The sequence below is a fragment of the Leuciscus leuciscus genome (genome assembly GCF_965113295.1).
Source record: "Leuciscus leuciscus genome assembly, chromosome: 11".
Taxonomy (NCBI): Eukaryota; Metazoa; Chordata; class Actinopteri; order Cypriniformes; family Leuciscidae; genus Leuciscus; species Leuciscus leuciscus.
In genome coordinates, this window is record NC_138735.1 from 22,240,504 (window position 1) to 22,258,383 (window position 17,880).

The 17,880-nt window shown below is 36.8% G+C and overlaps 1 protein-coding gene across 3 annotated transcripts; it reads left to right on the plus strand.

Annotated features, from left to right (window-relative positions):
* Window positions 1–8,510: 8,510 nt before the first annotated feature.
* On the plus strand, window positions 8,511–17,713 carry pcyt1ba (phosphate cytidylyltransferase 1B, choline a). Of its 3 annotated transcripts, none has more exons than XM_082184237.1 (8): window positions 8,511–8,717; window positions 10,830–10,929; window positions 14,504–14,620; window positions 14,748–14,899; window positions 14,971–15,049; window positions 15,129–15,271; window positions 15,798–15,986; window positions 16,373–17,713. In XM_082184237.1, the coding sequence occupies exons 1-8, from the start codon at window positions 8,679–8,681 to the stop codon at window positions 16,583–16,585; spliced, it is 1,032 nt and encodes a 343-aa protein (XP_082040363.1). In that variant the 5' UTR covers window positions 8,511–8,678; the 3' UTR covers window positions 16,586–17,713. The 3 variants fall into 3 exon arrangements, with proteins under 3 accessions (XP_082040363.1, XP_082040364.1, XP_082040365.1); XM_082184238.1 differs by having other exon boundaries at window positions 16,376–17,713; XM_082184239.1 differs by having other exon boundaries at window positions 15,129–15,256.
* The last annotated feature ends 167 nt before the right edge of the window (window positions 17,714–17,880 follow it).

Below are 17,880 nucleotides of genomic sequence, written 5' to 3' on the forward strand. Positions count from 1 at the left end.
AACGCTTTACCTTCCATTTAGGAAATGTCGGTCCCTCCCGTTTCATGATTCATGGATCACCGAAGGTGCAACCAGTCACAAAGTGTTACAGGGAGAGCCTGATCACTCCCACCACTGACACAACAACAGCGTGACCTTCAGGTCCATGTGCATTCTCAAAACTGATCATGCTCTGCTGCGGAAATATTACTTAACTTTAAGGCCATGATACATCCAATAAAATAACGCTCGGAAAGCCTTAGGGAAATTTAACAGTGATTCGTCGTCACATCTTGGTGACTCAAAGAGTGCAATAACAAAATAAATTCACTAAACAAAACACATGCGTGCTCCGATTACAAAACAAGCACTCAATAACCCTTCACGATAACCAACTTCTTTGCGTGCGTCATCAAACAACCAGCAGTGATGGAAACTGCTGGAACAACAGAACATGGGACTTCACACGAAGACCTAAACAAAAACTGTTTGCGACTGTTAATATTGCGCTCACCTCATTAAAATTCTCACAGTCACACTACTTGCAGGCAAACACGAGAGCGTCATTCCTATTCTCATTTCCATAGCTGTCAGAAGCTTCACTTTCACAAGAAGCCTTCAATACCGGGTGTAATTAGTGATGCCCAAAATAAAACGGTGCCATTTGGTGATCTGTTGACATTGTTAAATCCAGAATCACAGCTTTGGGTGCTGTAACAAGATTCTTCACATACCTGTAAGCTATCTATAGTAAACGATTAGATGGATGCTGTGTAGCTTTGGGCTTCTCATCAAACAAATGGTATGTGATGCTTTGTTTGTTGTTTTATCATATGAAAATTCTTAACTATGCAAACCAGATGTCGGACATAATTAGGCTTTATTTTCACACAGAGCATGTATGATCAGGCCCTTATTGTCAGGAAATTGCTCCTGCTGTGACATGAATTTTATTTCAAAGGCTCTATATCGGGCAACTTAATTAATTTATTGCAACTAGCTGCGATCCGTAACTACATCAATTGTCCTGAGCGCGTTTCACACAGAGCTCTTCAAACTGAGAAAGCCCTTGTGGCTTAAGCTTTTTCACTCTAAATATATATTGCCTGAATAGCTATACATAGGTCTGACAAAACAATGGGAATCAAGGCACTCTATTGTTGACATGCATGTCAGCATGAATTCACATCATAATACTCTGACATCAGCTTTCTCCTGATTTTTCCTGCAATAGTCTCCCACATAACTGCATTGTCAAAAAAATAAGAAATTTGAAAGGAATACATAAGGGATAATCCACAGCTAGAGGTGTATTAAACTATTTTAATGCACAACGTGGAGGCGAAGAACCACCCGTTGCGAAGTGAATAAGGTTAGTTGCGAAGCGGAGTGCATTCAAATTGTTTAATGCACAGCTAGCAGTGGATTATCCTGCTTATACCGTGGTCATTTACTAAGTTAACAACAAGTTAAAGCTGTTGATGTTGCAGTGCAATATTTGCCTGGATGGGTGAAAATCAGGGTTATTTTCGTCAGTTACAACTCCTTAGGTCTATTCTGACCGCTTTAAATGACACCGATAGGGATAACGTAGGGCGATAATTTGTTAATTTGATAATTTATTTGAATTAATTGTTGAGAAAAAGAGAGAGAGAGAGAGAGAGAGAGAGAGATGTGTGCGTGTGTGTGAATTACCTCCGTCTGCAGCATTTTCCTACTAATAGAAATAGACCCTTTTCACAGACTGTGTTTTAACAGTCATCAACATCATAAATACTGCAAGGTTTAATTTTTTTTTTGTTTTTTTGTTTTTTTAAATGTAGGCTATGTCCATAAACACTATACTTTAAACTTTGCATCAAATTGACATCTTTCTCTCTTCTAACAAACGGTATAAATCACTCTCAATTTGTTTCCTCTCTTTTAAAAGTTTTGAAAACACTATTGTGGAGTTTTTTCTTTTGCTATTTGACCAAATGGGAACACAAAAAATATATTTGATACAGTCTCTCATTCACCACTACAGAAGTTGACCCAACTATGACGACTTCCGCTTCTGAGAAACCCGGAAATGTGAAAAGGGTCCATCATGAACCTACTTTTATGCAAACGTAACAACAGCAATTTTACCCCTTGTTGATGAAAAATATAATGTAACGTTAGCGATTCAGTATCAAAGGTATTTTATTACTAAAAGTCACGGGCCGCGTTAATAACAAGCTTCTGCTCCATCATGTTTCTATGTGTGCAGGCTGTGTACAAAAAAATCTCTGTGTGTGTGTGCGCGCGCTTAAAGCCGGGGACACCTATAAATGAAAGAAGGAGCGCATTAATATAGAAAGTCAAGTATATTTGTATAGCGCTTTTCACAATACAGATTGTATCAAAGCAGCTTCACAGTATTAAATTAAAATAATACAACAAGGTTTGTTTCTAGTAGAATTTATTGATTGATAAAATTAAATTAAATATCCCCAAAATATCCCCAACTGAAAGGTGATTAACTGACTGGAACTACTTGTGCATTGAACAGTTTTATTTTAAACTGTTTTTAATTTCATCACACAACGCGATTAATGAAGTAAGTTACTATAGCCCCTTTCACACAGCGCTTTGAACCCGGCAAATTGCCAGAGCGCCTTCTGTGTGAACGCAAACTCGACCCGGGATTTATGCCGGGATCGATGCCGGGTCGGGACCTAGTAACATTGCCGTGTTCAGTCCCGGAACGCGCGCTGTGTGAACAAAAGCCGTAATAATGCCGTGTCATAGTGATGACGCTGAAGCGCGGGATCGTTCGCCAGCTGTGAAACGGTACGTAAAGCGCAATTTTATGATCGAATCAGAGAAAAAAATGCACAAGCGTGGTTTCTAGAGAGAGAGATCGCAGCTCATAAGCAAACTTAAGACGCTGCTGAGATTACAAGTCACATCGATGTCACGTGTCTTTACGGCATTTTTACGGGTTGTGTGTGAACGCACTCTCTGATTCCGGAAAATCACTGGCAGTGTGAATGAACCAAAATCAAACGAACCCGGGTCAAATCCCGGGTCACTTTATCCGTGTATTTTCCTGAATCTCTGTGTGAAAGGGGCTAATCATGGACATTTTTTACTCATTAAGTTACTAATATTTCACTGGGGCGCTCGCCCGTGCCTGGTGCCTCAGTAAAAAAAGGGTCTAGCGACGCCCCTGCTTAGAATAATTTGTTTGTGAATCGTTATCGGACTAATTTACACAGGACAGGTGCATGTTTTCCCGTGCTGTTAGCGAGGAAGAGAGCCGTTTGAAAGTGGTAAACAGAGAAAACAGGGACCTGCCTCATGCCAAAAATTATGTAAATGCAAGTTATGAGCACTGCATTTACTCGAATTTATGTTTTAATATGAACTCGAGAATTTATGTTTTAATAGTTCTGCGTGCCATGAACGCATCAGGATTGGCACTCGGCGCAACCTAGCTGCTACTTATTTCCACTCTGCAACCCACCACCAGAGGTGAGTGCAGTGGCGGTTCTAGAGGGGGGGCCGGGGGGGCCAGTGCCCCCGTGTCACCAAGCTTGGCCCCCCCTCTGGCCCCCCTAAATTTGGAATCGTAAAATCACACCAAACAACTGCGCATTTTATCAGTTGCGGTGCCTTCATCTATAGGCTACACTGCAGCACGACGTATATTCACATCAAATGTTAACGCAGAGGAACGGGACACTGCAGTTCACAAAAGTTCATTATTTGCATGTGCTTTAAAGCCTTGCCGGTTAAACATGTCATTCGCTGCTGATGCGCTGTTCAAATATGCGCTTTACTGAGCGCGTACACTCGACGCGCACATGCACTAAAAGCCTGTTACTGGACTAAGTTATCTTTTGAGTCTTATATTGCGCTAATACTGTCCAATACAGACAATGTTTACATAAACAAAGTTGGTTATGTCTAAAGTGAAAGTAAACAGAGAAAATTAATTAAAATCTGCTTGTCATATGCGTGTATATTAGACGCGTCGCGTGCAGTTCTTAAAGAGACAGTAGCCCTAATAATAAACATGCTGCCGCTTGTCCTTAAAGAGATAGTTCACCCAAAACCAAACAGTTGCTGGTCACCATTGACTTCCATACATAGTAGGAAAAATATATACTATGGAAGTCACAGGGGTACATCAACTGTTTGGTTACTCACATTCTTTCAAATAACGTTTATTTTCAACAGAAGAAAGAAACTTATTCAGGTTTAAAACAACTTAAGAGAGTAAATTATGACTTTTGGGGGGGAGAACTATCCCTTTAATGTTAATAAAACAACAAAACACACAGAGGAAATCATTCACTGCTCTTGACTGAGAACTTTAAGTCTGTTGTGTTTTATTTTCATATGTGTTCATTTAATTACTTTCTTCAATTCTACTGTTAAATACACCTATAGCTGAAAAAATAAAGCACTGTTTATTTCATTTGTATATTAAGTTGTGTATGTGTAATATGTATCTCTGTTCTTAATTTTTATAACAAAGAAAATAGTGACAAAGATTTTTATCTTCGCCACTTTGGCCTAAATGTCTGCCATTCTTTTTTATTTTATATTTTGTTACCTATATTTTGTTACCTATAAGGCTTTGCTTTTAAAATAGGGACATTAGTTTGGCTGTAATGCTCAATCACATGCAAAATAGTAAAACCAACATGAAATAAGAATCGTGATAAAATCGTGATTTTCCAAAAAAAAAAAAAAAAATTGTGATATGATATTATTGCCAAATCGCCCACCCCAGGTGTAAAAAAGTGCCTAGATGTGCTTAGATGCTAAAAATGTGTTATTATTGATCATTATATCACACTACAATTAAACATAATGAAACATTCATTTGAATTGAAATTGTTTTATTAGCTTAGCTAATATAATTTATTAGCTTTTTCTAGAGATTGCAGTCATGCATGACATGGTGAAAAATGACTTGAAATAATACTGAAAATAGGTTAAGATGAATGTTAAAGGTGTGCCCCCTAAAAGCACAAGTGGCCCCTGCCTGGCCCCCCCAGTTACTGTGGTCTAGAACCGCCACTGGGTGAGTGTGATATTTCTATAGAAATTTCTCATTAAAAAAGTCGTTGAAATTGAGCTAACGTTACTTACATTTAAGTCAGTAACTTATATCGACAGTTGCTTCGACTCTTTGCAGCGCCGACGAACATAGTTCCAAACAAAACTACAGCAGAACTGACCGTTGCCTCTCCGAACAACACTGCGTCAAAATTCGTAGTAGCCTATGTTGAAGTGAGTATTTCAAAGATACCCGGATGATATTTTTACTCTTAGAATCCGAAGTGCAGAATTGCACACGCTAATTGCTAACATTGCCTTTTAGTATGAATTTGTGAGCCTTACAGTTGTCTATAAGCTAGTGTGCTCCAAAACAAAAGCATTTAGAAGATATAGCCTAGGTATTCAAAACTTACAGTCTCTCACTTCAATGATTTTGATGACATCACTCTGCACTTTGAACAAATCGGTTTTGTCAATGATTCAATGCACCATCACTCACTCTGCCACCTACTGGCAGAACGATGTCTAACCACTGCCAGCAACCAATGGTCTCTACGATCAACTTACCTCACGATGCTTTTGTGAAATGCAGCCAAGACCACTTAGTGATACAAACAATGTGAAGTTTGTCTAAATACCTAATTAGCCAAATCGAATTCTAGCATACTAACTAATTGATGAATAAAAAAATGACTTAAACTTATGTTTATGAATAAATATATATATATTTTTTTATTCTAGTGAACTATTCTTTTAAAACTAGTATTTAGCATGAAATATTCCTACAGTGTGTCTTGCATGCACTTACTCATTTAGCAAGGATGCTACAGTGGATGCTGATTAACATTTAAATTGATTAGGAAGTAAATAAGCATGCATTTCCCTTGCAGTGTCTTATTTTGCATGTCTGTGAAAATGAAAAATTAATTAGTTTGTTTGTAAGGCCAGAATGAAATTAATGTCACTTAAAAGAAGTTACTTTGCCAGATTACGTCAAACAATTCTCAGGGGAATCTCAGTATTCAAGAGAGATAAAAGAATATCCTTAACCTTGAATCAGCACACTTGTAGCACATTGGAATTGTCTCAAAAAGGAAGTGTTTTTTTCTTCTTCTCCAGACCCTCTCAACGCCTTGGAGGGAAGAGTCTCTTCTCTTTGTCAAGGATCTTCCTGTTTATTCTCTATTTGATTATGACACAGACCGATAACCTTTTTGAGCTGGAGCGCAGCTGCTTCACAAGCCGTGAGAGTTGAATCAATTAGCTACGGCCCCACTGATAGAAGTGTTATTCACAGTACTGTTGCCCTCTGAGTCTCTGGGGATACAGCAGTCAAAAGTACATACCCCCAGTCTAAGAGGAAAATGAGACTTGGTCTTCATGCTGATGAGGAGAGGAGCTCACAGAAAACACATAAGAGGATATCGAATGTCTCGCCAGCCCTCCTGGACCACATAGGGGGTGGTTCTTCAAAGCACTTCTGTTCTGTCCTGTGACTGAAATAATTACCTGCTGAATGAGTAGACTGAATGAAAGCAACACTGGCACTCAATGGAGAGATGCACACAGGACATGTTCAGGGAAACGGCTGTCAGAAGAAAAGTTTGTGCTGAATGGAGCTACTCTTGATCCTGTTTATCATGAAACATTGTCAACTAATATTAAGAAACTTAAAAATGTTCGGTTTTGTTAACTTGATTAGCCATGGGACTGACAGCAGAGAGTAAATGGATGGAAGCTGTATGGGGAAATATTAACAAGTACTGCTTGTCTAATTTCCAACCCTTATTTTATTCGGTAGCATCTTGTAACTATTTTAAATAACCACTTTGTGCCATGTTCAAACCTATTTTTTACAGTCTATGGTTCAAACACACTAACTTAAATTGAAACAATGGTGCCACCAAGTGGATAACAACTGAACAGTTCTCAAAATGTTTTCTGAACTGGAAGTAAATCCCAGTGAAAAATAAAACATAATACAGCAATATTTTATGGCTTTATTAGATACACTGCCTGGGCAAAAAAATAAAAATAAATAAATTGGATTTAAATAGGCAAATGCTTAAGAGTCTATGATTGGATCATTATTGCAGTGATTATGTTTCTAGTTATTTGTGCAACAGTTCTTCTAACCCTAATTTAGTAGATTTTCATTTCTTAAACAACCATGTTGGAAGACACATCATGACCATATTCCAGGATGACAATGTCAAGATTTATCAGGCTCAAATTGTGAAAGAATGGTTGGGAGGGAGCATGAAGAATCATTTTCACACATGAAGTGCTAGAGGAGACTTTACAGAGTGCTTGACTCTTGCATCCTCAATACAAGATCTTGACCAAAAGTTGATGCATCTCTTGATGGAAATAACATTACAACATTTATTTCCATCAAGAGGTGCGTCAAATTTTGGTCAAGATCTTGTATTGACGGTGCAAAAGTCCAGCACTCTGTAAAGTCTCCTCCTCCTATATGTATATATATATATATATGTATGTATGTATATATGTATGTGTATATATATATATATATATATATATATATATATATATATATATATATATATATATATATACTGTATATGTGTGTGTGTGTATTATATGTATAGTAGTATGGAATCTATTAAATACCTGTTTTATGAAACAAAAAATGAAACATTACATAAAAGCAATTAAATAAACAAATAAAAATAGCACAGAACTGTGGTAAGCTTCAATAGATTACTGTTAAATTATTATATATTAATTAAATTACCATAAATATATTTATATTATTATAAATATTATAATTATTTATAATCATCAATCATTTAATTGTTTTATATTTTTTCCTGTTTTTGAAAAAATGATAGCGAACCTGCATATAAAAATATGACCTTCGCTAGACGGATCAAATTCAAGTAGTAAATGTTTTCAGAACTACACAAAACTAATACAAAAATCAGCTTAGGTCTTTGTTTTGCATAGCCTAAAAGGGTTAAACCTATGTTTGAAATCATGTTTGCAAACTTAATTTAATGAACAAAATTCTAATAAATATAAAAAGACGTCACGTGAAATTAAAATATCTTTACTTTATTTTTAAAATATAACGGTGCATGGTTGTTTTTAATAGTATGAAAAGGAAAATTAATACAAATAGCTACAAACGCCTTACACTTCACTGTCATGTCTAAAGTTTAGGGCTGATAAATGGGGATCAGATGAGAAATCTACGTTACTATCCCAACTTAACTGTATTGTTGTCTCTTTCAGCAAGCCTTTGTGATCCACCACAATGAGGAAGCAAGATGAAGAGCACTCAGAGATACTCAGCAGTGGGTTCACAGTGATGGTGCTATAGCCTGCTCAGCCAATCACACTCTCGTATGTAAATTAGGTAGGAGGGCATGTTTTGCTGATTGGTCCTCCCCACACTTGCCACTGCCCTCATCAACAGACTCTTCCTTGTTGTTGTTGTGCCATCATAGAGGTCCTGTGTGTGTGCGCAGGGAGGGGCCGAGAGGAAGAGAAGAGCGAGTGGGCGGGATCTAGACACAGGCTGGAGTAGAGCATCCCTGACCGAGGCTCGGCTAACGGCTAGAAAAGCGCCTCCAGACTGATGCTGAGTCAGGTACAGGTGGAGTCACATCCTGTTTGGCTTGGACCCTCCAGAAATCATGGAGGAGCTGGAACATACCTGTCCACTGCCACGAACGGTGAGATATATGCGTTTTGTTGTCGTCGAGGGGCATCCGTGAAACGTTGAGGAGAGGCTGGATCACTTTTTCTTTGTTTTCATCTGTCCTTTTTATTGTCCTGCTGTCTGGGTGACGCTGAGCTTGTGAAACTGCAGTTAAAGTGAGATGTTTTGTACTGAATGTGTGTGTGTGTGTTTGTGCTAATGCCATGTCATAATGCTGCTATCAGCTCTTTTAATCCTTTGCATCTACCAGATGTTGTTTTTAAGTGAGAGAGCCAACACATTGGTTGGATGCTGCAGGGCTAATGTTACAGACACCATCCAGATTGCATTTATCTGCAGGTTGCCCTTTTGTGATGTTGCTCCTCCTCTTCACCTTGTATAGAATTCTGGGAAAGGTACCCAGCATCCTTCGAAACACCATCTCCGTTGCTATGGGAATGAATCATGCATTGCTCCATGGAGATTTTTCCTCCATATCACACCTACATTGCATATCTTCATTGTAAAATGTAAATGCATATGTACCGGCTGTTTCCTGTTGACCGGCAGGAATAAGCTCTCACTGGGTATTTCCTGAAAGGACAGATGGCCACCATTGTCCCAAAGGTCCCAAAAGCCAATGGAAGGTTAAAAACGAAAATATTCTTTAACATTTCTGTAATGTGTTTGACCAGTATTTATTTAAGCAGCATCTGGTGGCTCCGCCCACATTTATGGAAACAGATCGGGGCTAGTTGTCACAATAGAAGGTTGACTTTAGGATAATATCTCTGTAACTACAAAGTTTTAAGTCAAAGGCCACTATATACTTGATATCTCCTGATTTCATAAATATTTTTTTTTCTGTAGAAAAGGTTTTGTATTGGTTTCAAACACCAAGTTCAAAATGGTCTTAAATTATAATAATGCAAAATTTTTTTTTGAAATTTACTGAGTAAACAAGTGAACTCCGAAAACCACAATTTAATGGTTTGATATTTTTTGTTACCTTTTTCATTTTGTTGTTTCATGATGTTTATTTTACTCTTTAAATTAAGCAAAAACCATAATAGAATACATTATATAAAATATAAAATAAAATAAATGATGTATAATATAATATATAAAATACAATATAATGTAAGACTTGAAGTGGATGATGTTTTTATTGGGCAAAACCCCACTGCCTAATATATCAAAGTAAAATGCATTTATAATATAATATTATTAATATAATACAGACTTGAAGTGGTCAATGTTTTTATTAAACAAAAACCCATTAAATATAACATTGTTTCAAAAGATCAAATTCAAATCTGTCTTAAATTAGAATACTTAAAAAAATGTTTTTGCTAGTTTATATTATTAAATAGTTTGCTAGATGTTGGGTAAAAAAGTGAGCACAATAAAACCACATTTCAATAATTTGATATTTTTGTATGTTACCGTTTTCTTTCTTTTTTCATGAATTATTATTAAATATTATATATGTATATGCTCCAGCTATTAACATAATACAGACTTGAAGTGGACAGTGTTTTTAACAAGATAATATTTCATATTTTTAAAATTCTTTACATATCGAAATAGATTTTAGCCTATTTCAATCATTTTTAGCCAAAATTCAATACACTTTTGACAACTAACCCCATTCTTCCCCACATTTAAACTGAAAGATGCACAAAAAATGAAGTGTATCCCTGCTGCCTTGCTATACATTGAAATTCCATGTGTTGTCACAGTCTCTGCAGACCTTTTGTTCTCTGTTTATGCAATAAGCCTCTAGGAGGTTTGAATAGATTGAAATATCTGTGTTATGTACAGCATGTCTGTGTCTATCTCCCCCACTCTGTGCTGCTGTGGACGAATGATTTGTCTTTAGTCAACGATATCAGAGAAGCCTCTACTGGACAAATCAATATTCGGCGTTACACTGTTACACAGATTGTCTTGAAATCAATACGTCAGATAATAACCTGTATTAGTACAAAAAGGAAAACATTTTTGAAAAGATTAGATAGTATGTCAAGTCAGCAGGATCTAGGCTTGTTTAACCTAAACAGTATTTTATTTGGGAAGCTACAATGTGTATATATATTTCTCATAATTTCTCTCAAATCAATGTATTCTTCATTCTTCTCTTTAGACTCTTATAGAGCCAGCCTTATTTACCCCCGAGACGAGTTGTAAGTGTCGGGCGCCACATGAGAAGCTGACTGTAGAGCAAGCTCGACTCGGAACGCCCGGTCAGTCTGTACTTTCTCTCTTCACACTTTATCATTACAAAAAGATACACACTAGTTTAAAAAAATACTTTTGTAATAAGGTCATTCCTTTTACGCTATAACCTAAGAAAATGAATATGCTCACATCATGAAGTAGTTCTGTAACTGGGTGTAACACACTCAGAAATATGCTATCTCAAGCTCTTACATAGTAACTAAAACTTGACTTTATTGAAGCGCATAACTTCATTCATTATATCTTGATTTATTACAACCCCATTTCCAGAAAAGTTTTGTAAAATGCAATAAAATCAAGAATCTGTGATTTTGTTAATTCTCTTTAACCTTTATTTAACTGACAAAAGTATAAAGAAAAGATTTTCAAAGTTTTTCACTGACCAACTTAAGTGTATTTTGTAAATATAAACAAATTTTGATTTTGATGGCTGCTACACACTCCAAAAAAGTTGGGACAGAGGCATGTTTAACACTAGCCTGGGAAAACCCAGATAACTTCCGGCAAATTTAGATTTGCTCTGCAAGTAGTCTGGCAAAGAGCTCATTCAAGGCCATTTCCATGCCGTGGAAATTGCGGCACCAATCAGAAACGTTGAGGCGGGCTTTACACGATGACGATCGCTCTGATTGGTTTTAGGTCTAGCCTATCCAATTGTGCCCAGAGGCATTTGAGCGACGTCCACTCCGTTGGTGAAGCGCACCAACTTTTAAATGCAGCATTATTATATTCAAATTGCAAACACATGAGGACAGTCTCCATGAAAGACCCACTGGCAGATGAACATATGCTACTACATTTCTCTCCGAAACGGTAGGAAATTAAATTAGATTTAATAGAGGATTTTAACTGTGACACGATGATTGACAGGGCAGTTTACATGACGGGATGCACGCGACAGATCCGTCCGATAAAGATGATGAAGTAGTATGTCCAAAAGTTGCCTACTTTTTTGCTACACATTCAAAAGTAAATACATTTTCTTCAAAAAAAGAGTACATACTTTTATGGCGTAGTGTAACATAGGCGAATTTGGACGCAGCATATGGCTTTACACATGACGATCGCTCTGATTGGTTTTTGGAGTTTTAGGTCTATCCAATTGCGCCGAGAGGCATTTGAGCGACGTCCGTTGGTGACGCCCCTTTGGAAATGATTTGTCTATGGAGCTTTGCCAGACCATAACTCAGTTACTACTGAGAATGGTCTGGTTTTAACCAGGCTAGTTTAACACTGTGTCACATCACCTTTCCTTTTAATTACACTTTTTAAATGTTTGGGAATTGAGGATACTAATTGTTGCAGTTTTATAAGTGGAATTTTTGCCCAATCTCGTCTGATACAAGACAGCTGCTCAACAGTCCGTGGTCTTCGTTGTCTGATTCTCCTTTTGATGATGGGATAGATCTGGACTTCTGCTTGGCAGTCAGGCACATCCAGTCTACTGTGTCGAGAGTCTAGAAACCACTCTGTTTTAGCATGTGCAGAATGAGGCCTGGCATTGTCTTGCTTCCCAAGATGTCTTCTTAATGCCATTAAATGTGTGTACAATCCCAATATACGCCTCCATGTCAGTGATACCTTCACACAAATGCAAGTCACCCTTGCTGTTTGGACTGATGCAACTCCATACATTGACAGATGTTTGCTTTTGCACCTGTCGCTGATGGAAGTCTGGATGGTCCCCTTCGTCTTTGGGACTGAGAACTTGATGTCCATTTTTTTCCAAAAACAAGCTGAAACATGGACTCATCTGACCACAGCACACATTTCAACTGTCAGACTGTGTTAAGTGACAAAATTTTTCCAAAGTATTCCAGAGCACATGTGGGTATATTTAACACAGTTGCATGATAGTTTCTCATGCAATGCTGTCTGAGGGCTCAAAGGTCACACATTCGACAGAGGTCTCCTGCCTTGCTCTACACAGACTGAGATTTCTCTGGATTCCCTGAATCTTTTCACAATATTTTTTATGGTAGATGGTGAAAGACATAGATTCTTTACAATCTTATATAGAAATGTGATTTGTGAATTGTTTAACAATTCTCTCATGATATTTGGCACAAAGTGATGACCCATGACCCATCTTTGCAAAAAAAGAGATGGTCCTTTTACACTCAATCACAATACCCTCACCTATTACCAGTTCACCTGCTAATTGTGGACTGTTTCAAAAGAGTTTAACTTAGATTTTCTATAAGCTTTTCACTTTTATTTAGCCTCTCTCCCAACTTTTTTGGAGTGTGTTGCAGCCATCAAAATTAAAATGTGTTTCTATTTACAAATAGAGATAGAATACACTTAAGTTGGTCAGTGAAAACTTTGAAAATCTTTTCTTTGTACATTTGTCAGTTAAATAAAGGTTAAAGAGAATTAACAAATAAAATATTGTGAATTGTATTGCATTTTATATGTCCCAACTTTTCTGGAAATGGGGTTGTATATAATTGCAAGAAAATTTACAGGATGAAACCTAAGCTATATATATATATTATGTATGTATGTATGTATGTATGCATAATTATTGATACAATCCAAAGACAAGTAAGGCTTTAAGTCTAAGACCCATGGTAGTTGATTTATTAAAAAGTAACAAAAAATGTATAAGTGTGTTGTAAGTGTACATGTGCAAAAAAACATTTCAAAGTTCTTTTCTGGAAAAGAACAAGTTTACTTTTATCTTTTGGACCCTTTTCTCTAATCCTATCAAACATTGATAAGTTAAGCTACTTAAACTGATCCCATATCAGTGGCTGAGGAAAATGCAGTGCTTGTAGAATAGCCCACCACTGGGATCAGAAACAGCAAGACTAGATTCAGGGATTCCCTGTTCATTCTGTGACCCAGATTCTCACAGTCACAAAGCTCTAGCATACCACAGTTCTGCTGGGCAACGATAACTGAGCTCGGCTACAGTGAAGAAGAGACCAAAGGAGAAGGGGTGAAAGGTTTTTGATGCCCTTAAGGACTTTTTTAAGTTTGTGGCAGGTAAAACTGAGGAAAAAGTTGAACATGACCATCTTAAAGGCGTTCAATACCGTTCAAACTTTGGGGTCAATCATTTTTAAATAAGACTTTTATGCTCACTAAGGCTGGATTAATTTGATCAAAATTACAGTAAACATAGTAACATTGTGAATAACTGTTTTCTATTTAAATATATTTTAAAATGTAATTTATTCCTGTCATGGCAAAGCTGAATTTTCAGCATAATTACTCCAGTCTTCAGTGTCACATGATCCTTCAGAAATCATTCTAATATGCTGATTTGTTGCTCAAAAACATTTCTTATTATTATCAATGTTGAAAAAGTTTATGCTGCTGCTTAATATTTTTTTCAAGATACTTTGATGAATTCAAAGTTCAAAAGAACAGCATTTATTTGAGAAATAAATATTTTGTAACATTCTAAATGTCTTTACTGGTACTTTTGCATCCTTGCTGAATAAAAGTATTAATTTCCAAAAAAAAAAAAAAAAACGTAGTGACCCAAAACTTTTGAACGTTAATGTATAAACCAATTTTTTTGTGTATGTTCAGGAAAATGTTTAATAATTTCTAATTTCCCATTCTCAGTGGACCGGCCGGTGCGAATCTATGCAGATGGCATCTTCGATCTTTTTCATTCTGGACACGCTCGCGCCCTGATGCAGGCTAAGAATCTGTTCCCAAACGCCTACCTTATAGTTGGAGGTACAGACACACTTAATTTACTGATCCAGACTTTTCAGTATTCTGTAGGAGATGTGGAATTAAGAATTGTGTGGTCCTAAACTGATGAAATATGTATTTGTGTGTGTTTGTGTGTGTGTGTGTTAAGTATGCAGTGATGAACTCACTCACAAGTTCAAGGGTTTCACCGTAATGACGGAAGACGAGCGGTACGAGGCGTTGAGACACTGCCGCTACGTCGATGAGATTTTGCGTGATGCGCCATGGACTCTTACTCCAGATTTTTTAGAAAAACACAAGGTTAGTCAAGTCTTAGCACAGTACCGTACCCATAATTCCCTGCGATTAACCCTCTGGTTCGTATTCTCTAGATTGACTTTGTGGCACATGATGACATCCCATACTCCTCTGCTGGATCTGAGGACGTGTACAAGCATATTAAGGAGGCAGGTAAAGAAAAGCATTCTTCGGTTAAGAGCATGTGTATGTTTGTGCTTCAGACCAGGTCTAACATGTGTGAGTGTCTCAGGTATGTTTGTGCCCACTAAAAGGACTGAGGGGATATCAACGTCCGACCTGATCACCCGGATAGTGAGAGACTATGACGTGTACGCTAGACGCAACTTGCAGAGGGGCTACACCGCTAAAGAACTGAATGTCAGTTATATTAATGTAAGAAAGTGAACTTAATGTATTTAAATGTTGAATCCAATTTCAGTTTATTTTAATAAATAAAACTTTTCTGAAACAAAATAACCATTTTTCAGATAAACATTTTTTTGTGGCAAATATCATGAATTGTTAATTCATAAATATGAACTTTTTGGGGTCACATCACATCATATGTTACAACCTGAACTAAAAAAAATATATCTAAATATATTTTAATTCATAAATTTAAACATGCTCATCATAGAGGGGTGTATTTGGGTCACTATATGTATGAACTGAATATATAAATATAGTGAGAGAATATGAATGTTTAAATAGTTTTGGAAAAATATATAAAAAGTAGATCAAAAACATTCCATTACGAAGTGTTGCATGATTTGACCCATAATTAAAATCAATAAAACGATATCATTGAAAATCCAAATTTTCTCTGAAGTACGAAACATTACAAAAGTAAAGTGTGTTTTGAATGCCATGGACATATATAAAATGCTTGCTGAACTGACGCTGAACTGTTTATGGACAGGAAAAAAAGTACCGTCTGCAGAATCAGGTGGACAAGATGAAAGAGAAAGTGCGGACGGTGGAGGAGAAGTCCAAGCACTTTGTATATAGAGTGGAAGAGAAGAGCCATGATCTTATCCAGAAGTGGGAGGAGAAATCACGAGAGTTCATTGGGAACTTCCTGGAGCTGTTCGGCCCAGATGGGACATGGGTAAGCAAATATGTATTTGTTTGTGTGTGTGTATATATATATGTATGTATATACACACACACACACTTTACCGTTCAAAAGGGGTCAGTAAAAATGTGTAATGTTTTTGAAAGAAGACTTATGCTCACAGAGGGTTCATTTATTTAATCAAAAATATAGTAAAAACAGTAATATTGTGAAATATTATTAATGTAAAATAACTGTTTTCTATTTGATTATATTTTAAAATGCAGATTTTTCAGCTTCATTACTCCAGTCTTCAGTGCCACATGATCCTTCAGAAATCATTCTAACTAATTTCTTTAATAAAAAAATAAAAAAATCCTGCTGACCCTAAACTTTTGAATGGTGTATTTGTATATAGTATGACCTTTTCATTTTTCCAGAAGCAGATGTTTCAGGATCGTAGTGGACGCATGATCCAGGCGTTATCTCCGCGCGGTTCACCCAGCAACAGCCCACCAAGGGAATTTTCCCCATCCCGCTCCCCGTCACCCCCCTCCCGCTGGGCCATGCCCAGAACCTCACCGCCCTCGTCCCCGAAGGGTGCTTCAGCCTCCATCAGCAGCATGAGCGAGGGAGACGAGGATGAGAAGTGAAAAGTGGCCCATCACACACAGAATAGACTGCACTTTACCCATTCACACATCACATACATAACACACACTGGCAGCAATGACAGGTCAACTACCCTCATGGGAAAATTTTTAAGTACTGTACACAGCGCAGGGTTGTTGAAGTCCTGTTTAGTTGTGCTGGTATTACAGCAAAAAAGCCATTGCAGCCCTGAACAGATCCTGAGAGGAGATTTAGTAAACAGAGGGGGGATTCACTGAATAAATAGTGGCCACATTTGAACACGCTGTGTGAGCTTTTCACACCCAAATCCCTGAACATGAATGCAAATCAACAGGGATACCAGTAAAGCATTGTTTTTTTTGGATGATATTAGAATTTATTGAATATTTAATTGTGTGTGTGCTCAATTACCGTGTTTTTAAATTGAAATTACCTTTGTCATTATCTAACACACACTTAAAGTTCATATTTACCACAATAATAATTTAATAACTTTAATGTAACCTTAAGCAAATCTCAAAATAAATGTCCATCTGTCATACTGTACATTATAATGTTAGTTTAGTTTTTTATTTAGACAAAATATAGTATAGAAATATAACAAATAATATACAAAATGAAGTATCGATTTAGTATCAGTTATCAGCTAAAACAAGAAAACATTATTATTTGCTTATTTTAAGTTTACTTTAATTAGGTTAATGACAGAGTAGTGGCCAAAAAAAGTGCGGTTAGTGAAATAGAACCGATTTTTGCACTGAAATACTGAGCAAAAGTACCACAACTTTAGTGAATTCGCCCCAAATGTTTAAAAGGATGAGGACTGATTCTGTCGTATATTGCTCAGGACTGCCCTACTGTAACATACTGTACATACACCAATCCCTGTTCCTTGTTTTCAAGAAAAATGATGTCTGATCCACCTCATGAATATGTATCAGTGCACCAATGAGGAGGCCGCTAGCGTTCACTAAATTGTCTGTGCATGAATGTGTTTAATTCTCATTAACAGTCATTAACTTGTGTTATTGCAGCTTTTACCACAAAATAAAGCAATTTCTTTGCACATGTTGTGGTACGATTAAGAATGGTCTTAAGAATAATACAGCCAAAAAGGTCTAGTAGCTTTTAGATAAATGATAATAAAATGAAAAAAAAAAAAAAAATCATGAAAATGAGGGATATCACATTACAGGGATAGTTCACCCAAAAATGAAAATTCTGTCATCATTTGCTCACCCTCAAGTTGTTTCAAACCTGTATGAATTTATTTTTTCTGCTGAACAAGAAGATATTTAGAAAAATGTCTGTAACC

Excerpts from the sequence above, each read along its gene's own strand:
- pcyt1ba (XM_082184237.1), top strand. The coding sequence starts at position 8,679 with ATGGAGGAGCTGGAACATACCTGTCCACTGCCACGAACG. Across the intron at positions 10,930-14,503 it reads AGCTCGACTCGGAACGCCCG|TGGACCGGCCGGTGCGAATC; the intron begins GTCAGTCTGTAC and ends TCCCATTCTCAG. Across the intron at positions 15,987-16,372 it reads TCGGCCCAGATGGGACATGG|AAGCAGATGTTTCAGGATCG; the intron begins GTAAGCAAATAT and ends TCATTTTTCCAG.